The 10598-nt window shown below is 42.0% G+C and overlaps 1 protein-coding gene across 1 annotated transcript; it reads left to right on the top strand.

Annotated features, from left to right (window-relative positions):
- Positions 1-4423: 4423 nt before the first annotated feature.
- Positions 4424-8781, top strand: LOC109736825 (uncharacterized). The gene is made up of 9 exons (XM_020296045.4): positions 4424-4814; positions 5139-5567; positions 5665-5755; positions 5849-5997; positions 6675-6918; positions 7016-7120; positions 7198-7380; positions 7546-7747; positions 8086-8781. The coding sequence occupies exons 1-9, from the start codon at positions 4636-4638 to the stop codon at positions 8574-8576; spliced, it is 2073 nt and encodes a 690-aa protein (XP_020151634.1). The 5' UTR covers positions 4424-4635; the 3' UTR covers positions 8577-8781.
- The last annotated feature ends 1817 nt before the right edge of the window (positions 8782-10598 follow it).

The raw sequence follows: 10598 nt of genomic DNA, 5'->3' as shown, positions 1-10598 counted from the left end.
ACACAGGGGGCAATATGGGGCACAGGGGCGCAATCGCAATATGGGCCGACCTGGGAGGCCACAGCATTGTTTTTGTTTTAGTTTTTATACAGGGGCAATATGGGGCCTAGGGGCGCAATATTGCATGTGCATTCAGATTTTCTGTAGTTGCTCAATTGTTTTCTTCATATTTTCTTTTTTTTTTCTTTTCTTTCAATGTTCAAATTGTACTCTTTATAAACGCAAATGCTTAGAAAATATTCGTCAATTTTAAAACTATTCAGGAGATTAAAACATTGGGAATTATTTTTAAAAAATTACGAATTTAAAATGTTCACAAGTTTGAGAAATATGTTCGTTAACTTGGAAATTGTTTTTAATTCAAAAATAATAATCACGATCAGCTAAAAAATACCTTACAATTGAGACCCCTTGAAAACATGTGGTTGCGACCCTATTTGAAGTTTTGCAGTTGCGATCTTCATTTAAAATCTTGTAGTTGTGACTCCTTTTGAAAACAATGCAACTGCGACCCCATTTGAAAACTTGTCGTTGCGACCCCATTGAAAAATTGGGGTTGCGGCCTCCCTTGAAAACATGCAGTTGTGACTCCATTTGAAAACTTGTAGTCACGACCCATTTTGTAAACTTGCAGTCACCCCCCCCCCCCCTCCGCACGGTCCGAACCCCAGTTGTAGTCTCTTTGACCCGTGTAGTTGCAGTCAATTTAGAACGCTTGCACTTGCATATCTAGTGGTCAACATGCAACTGAACCTGACAATCCCCTCCAGACACTGGTTGCAGTCATTTTGTGCCCGTGCAGTGGCAGTTGGATTACCACGCTTGGATGTCTAGTGATGGACATCCAACTGATCGATAACCCCCTTCCTATCCCAGTTGCAGTCGCTTTGTGCCCATGCAGTTGATGTCGGGTTACAAAGCTTGGAGTTGCATGTCTAGTGGCAGACATGCCATTACCACCCTAATTGCAGTCGCTTGTGACCCGTGTAGTTGCAGTCAGGTTACAACGTCTCTAGTTGCATGTCTAGGCGTGGACATGCAATTGGCCAACAACCCTTCCAGTCCCTAGCTAGTTGTAGTCGCATTGTAGCTATACAAGTTGCGGCTGCGTACAACACTTAGAGTTATGTGTCTAGTGGTGGACATGCAACTGGCCCGAGAATCCCCTCCCGCCCCTACTCGCAGTCACTGTTCTCAATGCAATTCCAGTCGGGTTACAACATCTTCAGTTGCATGTCTAGTGTCGGGCATGCAACTGGCCCAACAATCCCCTCTAGTCCCCAGTGGCAGCCATAGTGGCCATTCAAGTTGCGGATGGGTTACAACACTTACATTTGCGTGTCTAGTGGTGAACATGCAACTGGTCCGACAATCCCCTGCACCTAAGTTGCAGTCCCATTGTGGCACATAGAATTGCAGTCTACACGCTTCCAGTTACGTGTCTAGTGGTAGCCATGCAACTCCCTGGCAACCCAACTTGAACACTTGCAGGTGCCTAGTTAAGAACTTGGAGTTGCAAACTCCCTTTGTAAACATGCTGTTATGACCCAAATTTGAAACTAGTTCGGTATGTAACAAAATCTATATCTCATCTAACTAAGAATTATATATTCTTGTCATCCCAAAAATCAGAAATGGAAACCGGCAATAAAAAAAACTAGAAAGAAAGGGAGTAAAATAAAAAGGAAACAAAACTAAAATAAATTGCCGCTACCAAAAGGGAACGGATGGAAGGAAGCAACAACTAACGCAGACAAAAAAAAGACATACTAAACGTCGTAGCTCATAACCCAACATCCGAGCGACAAACAGATTGTAAATAAACAGGCTGCCTGAGTCGCTGGACAGTGGACAAGCCTATGACAACAAACAAGCAGATTCTTAAAAAAAAAACACGAAGGCCTTCTAATCGGATGGTCACATGTAAATGAGACATAACTAAAACTTAGCTAACTGAGTAGCAAAACTCTTTTTTTACTGTTAAGGTCGATGAAGCTCAAAAAATATGTTGCGTGTAACCAATGTTTACGCTGTTCTTTCAAAGGACGACATCCTGCCTGCGTCGGCACTGACGCACGCACGCACACATCACACCACACCACGCCACTGACCGGGGTGTGTGTGCTGGCTGGCTTCTGTTTGAAGAATGATTATTGTATTCACCCGCGAAAAAAAAAAGATTATTGTATCCTTGAGATCACGTATGACAACCGACTACGATCTGTTTGTAACCTTGATGTACAAGTGATATCTTCGTCTCCATAGTTAGGAGTTCTACCTCAAGAGGTTGTCTACCATACTTATCTGGTTGGTATATTATATTCGGTGTGCCTATTATTTGCGGTAACCCAGCTCAAGGAATGATGTACTAGTAGTAACATGCAATTTATTTTCTTTATCAGTTTTCTGTAGAACAACATCCGACTTGTGTACATGTCTTCTAAACATTTTCAAGATCATTAAGACCAATGGTCAGGCCAACGTGATGGCACATGAAATTGTAAAGTTTAGTTTTGATAATAGGTACGATGGTGTCCTTTTTAATAGTGTCCGGCCTGCGTGGCGTATGTTGTAAGGAATAATTGCATGAACAATTTTAATTGATTGATATATGGGGGTTTATAAAAAATCTGCATAGTGATTTTTCCATATCATTAGTCTCTCTTCTCTTGTGTGTGAGCACTTCAATCATAGGTTTTTTCTTAGATCGTGTTTACATAACTTATTGCCATTATTTTCCAACCATGTTTTTAGTTTATTGTTGCATGTGACCACTGATAATCGATGATCGGAAATTATAAATGAATTTCTATATTGGGGACTTATTGATTTATGAGTACGAAATGATAACCAGTAAGCTTATGTTGATTTTATCTACTATCTTTCTGGATTTTGCAACATTGTGTTGGTATATCATATATACATATATTGATTGTTTTTTATGTATATATAAAGGGGCACTGGGTTCTAATTCTTCACTGGGCCCCCGAAATCTTAGGACCGACCCTGACCACAACAACCACAATGTTTGAGCCTCAGGGAACATACCGATGGACACATCGACCACTTAGCTTTTGATAACCTGGCGTTGACCATACCCTACATACATACTCTGTTGACTAATTGACATAATGCAGAATGCAGAGCTCGACTGAAAGATTGTGAGGTGACACATGGATATCAACATAACAGTGACCTAACTCCTCGTATTTCATAGTTCCGTTGAATGCATGAGTATTGTGCTAGTGTTATAAAAATGGTTATTATGTATAAAAGAATGTTCACCGAGTATTTAGAAAGTATTCGTCGTGTATTTTCATAGTGTTGATTGTACACTAAAAAATGCTAATAGTGTTTTAGTAAATGTTAATTGTGTATTGAAAAAAAATGCTCATTGTGTATTAAAAATATATTATCATGTGTCAACAAATGTTAATAGTATTTTTGAAATGTTCACCATGTATTAAAATTGTTCACCGCATATTTAATTTTTTTACCACGTATTGTACAAAAATGTTCATCTAATATTTTAAAATGTTCATCCTGTAGTAAAAAAATGGTCATCATGTATATAAAACGATGTATAAAAAATCTTTCAACTTATTTTTAAACTATGTTCATTGTGTAACATGAAAACATTTGTCATGCATTCAAAATTGTTCGCCGCATATTAACAAACTATTCGTCATGCAATAAGGTTCATCATATAATAAAATTATACTCCCTCCGTCCCAAAATTCTTGTCTTAGGTTTGTCTAGATACGGATGTATCTAATACTAAAACGTGACTTGATACATCCGTATTTAGATAAATCTAAGACAAAAATTTTGGGACGGAGGGAGTATTTACCCTATTGTAAAAGTTGTTCATCTTGTACTTAAATGATGACCATAGTGTAACGAATTTTTTTTCATGATGTATTAAAAAATATTCGTCATGTTTATGAAAAAGGTTCATTGTGTACTACTTAAAAAAGTATTGATGGCATATTAAAATATTTTTCTTCATTGCACATTAAAAAAAGCATAGTATAATGATGCTTTATCATGTATTAAAAATTGTTCAGTGCGTATTTGAAAAGGTTCATTTAATTGAAAATGTTCATTCAATTGAAAAGGGTTTCCGTATTTATAAAAATGTTCACATGTTTTTTTTATAAATGTTTGTTTATTTTTTTTCGAAGATCGTACATTTCTTAATAATTTCTGTGTTTAATCAAACAGGAAAAGGAAAAAATAAATTGAAAAAACAAATAAACACCATAATTTATGATTTTTATATGATTCTGTGGTGCCCTGATATGCTGGCCCGGCCTTTTCCACGACCAGGCCAACACGATTCAACTTGAAGAACGGCCCAAGTCTCAAGGTTCGAACAGTAAACCTTATCCAATATCCATCCTCTCCCTCGGTCCCTGCCAGACCCAGCCGCCAACCTCTATCGCTCTCTCTTCTCCTCTTGAACTCCCTATCTTCTCCACGCGACAATCAGACAAGCATCAACACTGCTGCACGCAGCCGCTTGCTAGCCCACCACCGGCAGCTCACCGCCTGCCGCCGTAGACGGTGCTCCAGCATCCCACTCCCAACCGCTGATAATCCATTTCCCTATCCACATTGAGGAGTCGACCCACCATGCCCGGCGTGGCGCCGCCTCAAACACCTCGCCGGCTGCTCGCCGCTCGCGCCTGGCCCGCCCTACGCATTACGGTGGCAGCGGTATCCCGAGCTCCCCGTCGACCACCACATCGCACGCACCTCACCAGCCCGGCGCGATGCGGCGCGCTGAGCTCCCCATCGTCGACATCCCCTGTGTTAGTATAATCTTAATTGCTGGTAGGCTGGAATACCACTGCCGTTGGCTAAAAGTTTCTGATCGTGTTATTTTGATGTGACCGGGAGAAAAAAAAAAATCCAGCGCGGGTAGCGGGCATGAAAGATTAATCTCTGGCTGGGTTTCTCCCTGTTGCCATCTTGACTGCATCAGCTCATATTATCCTCACATTATCTGATAACTCATGGAGTAGTTCTTTAATCGGGTGTTGCGAACGTGCTTGATGATTAGTTGAGTATATATAGAAGGTAAACCCACCGAGAGTGGTACGAAAAATCAATACTACTTTGGCTGTCATTCCCAGGTGGCCGGAACAAAAGCAATACTCTGACTTTTGCTCACCGGCCGGCATGGCGGCAGCGGAAGGCCAAGGCGAGGAGCGGCCGCTGTACAAGGACCCATCGGCGCCGGTAGAGGCGCGCGTGCGCGACCTGCTGGGCCGCATGACGCTGCGGGAGAAGGCGGGGCAGATGGCCCAGATCGAGCTCTCCGTGGCGTCGCCCCGCGCCCTCGCGGAGCTCGGCGTCGGCAGCCTCCTCAACGGCGGCGGCAGGCCGCCCTGCGACGGCGCCTCCCCGTCCGACTGGGCCGGCGTGGTCGACGGCATGCAGCGCCTCGCCCTCTCGTCCCGCCTCGCCGTCCCCATCATCTACGGCATCGATGCCGTCCACGGCAACAACAACGTCATCGGCGCCACCATCTTCCCCCACAACGTCGGACTCGGAGCCTCCAGGTACCCACCCGACCATGTTGACCAAATTACCAATGGCCTTTCGGAGTACGTGTACGTTGACCTCGGCCTACATGCATCCTCCGTTGACTTCGTGCAGGGACCCGGAGCTTGTGCGGAAGATCGGCGAGGCGACGGCGCTCGAGGTTCGCGCCACCGGCATGCACTGGACCTTCGCCCCCTGCGTCGCCGTGAGTCAAGCTCAGAAACCTTCCGGCCGTCCATTGAGCTGCAAGAAAATAGTAGACTGATGTGTGGTGGTGGGTGATGTGATGTATGTATAGGTTTGTAGGGATTCGAGGTGGGGGAGATGCTACGAGAGCTACAGCGAGGACCCAGACATCGTGCGCTCCTTCACCACCATCGTCGCCGGCCTGCAGGGCCAGCCACCGGCAGACCACCCTCATGGCTACCCGTTTCTCCATTCGGTTAGGTACTTATTAATCCAGTTTCCGGTGCTCTGGGATCAGGACCTCACGGTCTGAATCAGAAAATTTACGAAAATTGTTCGGCAAGTATTCCCATCAGAATTCACTGGATTTTAATACGTAAATCAGTTTAAATTATCTAACTCAATTTTGGTTCGAATCTAGCCTGAAAGTTTGAGCTGAAGCACGTTCAAATTTCAAACTCCAGAGAGGATTGAGTAAGCCTAGGCATGGGCAGCCCAACCCGACGGCCCAAACCCGAAGCCCAGGAATAAAGCCTGCCTTGGGCTCCAGCTTTGTGCGCGAAGCCGAGTACCAAAATACAAAAAAGCCTTACCTAATAAAATCTAATATTTCAACAACAACAACAACAGCAACAAAGTCTTTAGTCTCAAACAAGTCCGGGTAGGCTAGAACTAAAAGTCTGAAACCCATAAAATCTCGCAAGCAACTCATGGTTTTGGTTCAATAAAAATAGGTGTAATATTTTTTATTCCAAAGATAATTAAAATAAATGAAAATGTTATCATTTAAATTTTTTGGACTGTGCTAGTCCGGACTCTAGCTTGGCATTTTTGGATCAAGCTTTTATAAAGGCTGGCCCAAGGTATGCATTTATTTTTGCATATATGCCCATAAACCAAAAAAAGAAAGAAATGGGTCCCTCCTTTGTGATATGCAGGGAGAATGTGCTTGCGTGTGCCAAGCATTACGTAGGGGATGGTGGCACTCACAAGGGGATCAATGAAGGGAACACCATTTGCTCTCTAGACGATTTGGAAAGGATCCACATGAAACCTTACCCTGATTGTATAAGTCAAGGGGTGGCAACGATCATGGCATCCTTTTCTCAATGGAATGGGGAGCCATTACATGCCAGCCACCATTTGCTCACAGATGTTTTAAAGGGCAAGTTAGGCTTCCAGGTAACTGAGACTATGGTGTTTGATTAGTCGGTAGATTGATGCTAGCTTTGGTTGTGAACAGTGAACATGACAACATGTGCAAGCTCTTGTTTCACAGGGTTTTGTGGTGTCGGACTGGGAAGGTATTGACCATCTTTGCGAGCCTCGAGGGTCCGATTATCGACATTGCATTGCCCAAGCAGTTAATGCTGGAATGGATATGGTATTCTTCAATAAATGGCTATTACAACATATATTATGCAAAAACCTCTTGTTTTGCATTTGTTGAGCAATCTACAGGTTATGATACCTTTCAGATTTGAGAAATTCTTGGAAGATCTCGTGTTCTTGGTGGAGACGGGGGAGATACCTTTATCACGAATTGATGACGCCGTTGAGAGGATTCTAAGAGTTAAGTTTGTATCTGGAGTTTTTGAGCATCCATTTTCAGATCCAGCTCTACTTAATGTAATTGGTTGCAAGGTAAAATGCATTTTCACTCATCTATGATTATGTTGTTGTTGTTGTCAATTCTTCTCACACTAGACATCACTCACCATATACAATATGCGAATGAGGTTGTTATTCTCTTTGGATTAACTATCTCACACAATATATCACTCACCATATACGACATGCATGCGTCAGGAGCATCGGCTGCTAGCACGTGAGGCTGTTCGAAAGTCTTTGGTACTTTTGAAAAATGGCAAGAATCGGAAGGAACCATTCCTTCCCTTAGCCAAAAATGCAAAAAGAATACTCGTCGCAGGGACACATGCTGACAATATTGGATACCAGTGCGGTGGGTGGACAATAGCTTGGCATGGTGATAGTGGAAAGATTACTCCTGGTAAGCAAATAATTTTAACTCCAGGAGAATATATTACACATGACCTTTCATTTTGAGGGGACGCTTACAATTATTTGTTTTCTACTATAAAAATCATTCTCTTTGGAAATTCTAGGTTGGATGACTAGTACTTAAGGATAAATTATGACCCATTTTCAAGTGTCGTGCTGCATACACAAATGTGAAATTGTTGTTTAGAAATTGAAGTATAAGTTGTTTTCCTCGGAACATACTGTGTAGTGGTTGTTTCAGAATTGTTTCATTTTATTTACTAAACATATGTTCTAGTTTAGTCCACACTATGATGTAGAAGCTAATCAAGCTATCAAAACCAACAGGTACAAGCATATTAGAGGCCATACAAGAATCTGTGGAAGTGGAAACTGAAGTTGTGTATGAAGAATGCCCAATAGATGCTACCATTGAAGCGGGCAAATTTTCCTATGCAATTGTCGTAGTTGGTGAGGTTCCCTATGCAGAAAGCTTGGGGGATAGAACCGACCTTAGCATTCCATTCAATGGTTCCGATCTTATTACTCGTGTTGCCAGTAAAGTCCCTACCCTAGTGATTGTTATTTCTGGAAGGCCCTTAGTTATTGAGCCGCAAGTTCTTGAGAAGGTAGATGCTCTAGTTGCTGCTTGGCTGCCTGGAAGTGAAGGAATGGGAGTTGCTGATTGCCTCTTTGGAGACCATGATTTTGTGGGAACATTGCCTGTAACTTGGTTTAGGTCTGATGATCAACTTCCTATAAATACTGGAGGTGCTAACTATGGTCCATTATTTCCGTCTGGATATGGGCTGAAATGTTCAGAAGCGACGGAGATTTAGCATGATCTCATGGAATATTTGGTGGTCATACATTTGAAATGCCAGAATATTGTTACATATGTGTGTTGTACAGCTGAGTATTGGGTTATGTGCAAGAGAAATAAAGTCATATTCCCGAGATACATGCTATCAGGTGTTCAAGACATAATTTGTCCGACTACTTCTACTGCAAGTATATCATTTCAAATACTTGAATTTTATGCAACTATAGTTTTTCATTCTATTTATGTGACATGTTGAATATGATTTGAACATTCTAAGTTTTGTGTAGAGAAGCCATGAATGGAATATATTATTATTGACATCATTTGAAAGTTTAGGGTGCTTAGTTGGAGGTTGGACCAGCGATGAAGTGAAAAAATATTAGAAATGTGTCATTCTTGAATGATTTAGGCGAACTATTTTCTTGGAATCACCTTTTCTTGATGGTAAAAGATGTAAGCACAACAAAATGGACCCATATATAACCCCACAGTAGAAATTTGTTTTAGTGGGGGCTAGGCCACTGAATATTCAATTCTGCAGAGCTTTACTTGGCGACAAATAGACTAAGTCGATGTTTCAGTGAATGTTGACTATTAATGATGTCTTCATCACGAAGTCTATGTATGCATATATCATGAATTATGAGCCTATTTTTTGAAGAAAGTATATGTGAAAACAAAATTCCCTTCTAAAATCGAAGGTTAAGAAAGTATATGTGAAAACAAAATTCCCTTCTAAAATCGAAGGTTACGTGTGGTTCTTGCAGAGTGAAGTAGTTCTTACAAAAGATAACCTTGCAAAAAGTTCCCGTCATGTCCGTTCGCTAAATTGATTTGGCATACTAGTCTTGTTACTTTCAATTTACCACCACCAATAAGTTACCAAATCTGTTTGGTAATTGGTTGGGAGGTATTAGCCATAATCTAAAGGTCCAAATCCGCAAGAGAATTTGTATCATTCTTTGGGCAATTTGAAATTGCCGGAATGAATGTGTTTTTAATAAATCAACTATTCAATTTTTTGCAGGGCCATCACTGCAGCGCATGGCAGCCGTTTGGCAAACAGTTGCATGGGATTTGTTCAACCAGTTTGGCTGGCGTGCCAGTAGCAGATTATGTGAATGAGCTATGTAATCTTGTTTTCGACCGAGATGATTGTGTTTTGCTGTAAACCTTTTCGTAGTCAGTGACTTGGGCATACTTTTCTGTAATAAAATGGTTGTATGCATCGCATGATGCAGAGGTTGGAGTTATTCTCTTTTTAGAAAAATAGGCACCACCACAAAACACTTCATCAAGGCAATAAAAATTAAAATCAATTGAACTAGATGAAAACAACTACGTGAAATTTCAATTGTCCTCAAGAACTATTTGATCATATAAGTTATACAACTTGGCAAAACCAGCGGAGGTGCGCTGTGGAATTAGGGGGCGCGAGGGGTGGGGGTGTGCGAAGGCCACGGTGAGGCTTCGGGGCCGGGACGCTGATGTGGTCAGATGGAGGAAACACACGAGATGGTGCACGCGGGCGCGGGGAAACGCACGAGATGCTGGAATGAGTGTCTTTTTAATAGATCATCGATTCAAAAAAAAAATTGCAGGTTATTTTCAGAGCTACTACATCAATTTTTTCATGGTCATAACTGCAGCATATTGACGCGCAGAGACTATGGCCTCTGGGTGCAACTGTCTGGAAATGGGTGCACGAGTTTTGTTCAGCCAGTTTGGTTGGTGTGCCGGTAGCAGATTATGGAGGCCACCATATGGATAAAGAGGCTCCCAATATGGCGGATCTGAGTTGCCCTAACTGCCCCGTAGAGTTCTCTCTATCATTTGGTTCTTTGCATTTTTGCACAAACGTTTTCTTGAAATAGCAAACTCAAAAACAAGTGCCTTTGTCGTCCCCCTTTGCTCCTATGACCTGAACAACACGACGGCTAAACTTCCTTTCAAATAATACAGAAAGCTTGCAAGATCTATCGACAACAGTTCAACACAGTATGGCAAGTTTCTGATGATGTCATTACATTGCGACGTT

This window comes from Aegilops tauschii, chromosome 2, assembly GCF_002575655.3.
Source record: "Aegilops tauschii subsp. strangulata cultivar AL8/78 chromosome 2, Aet v6.0, whole genome shotgun sequence".
In the NCBI taxonomy this organism is placed as follows: Eukaryota; Viridiplantae; Streptophyta; class Magnoliopsida; order Poales; family Poaceae; genus Aegilops; species Aegilops tauschii.
Note: the sequence above shows the minus strand (reverse complement) of the source record. Positions and strands in the feature narration are given on the sequence as shown.

Bases quoted from the DNA above. Each gene is read 5' to 3' on its own strand.
- LOC109736825 (XM_020296045.4), top strand. From the start codon at position 4,636: ATGCCCGGCGTGGCGCCGCCTCAAACACCTCGCCGGCTGCTCGCCGCT. The intron at 5,756-5,848 runs GTGAGTCAAGCT...ATGTATGTATAG, and splicing joins CCTTCGCCCCCTGCGTCGCC to GTTTGTAGGGATTCGAGGTG. The intron at 7,748-8,085 runs GTAAGCAAATAA...CAAAACCAACAG, and splicing joins TAGTGGAAAGATTACTCCTG to GTACAAGCATATTAGAGGCC.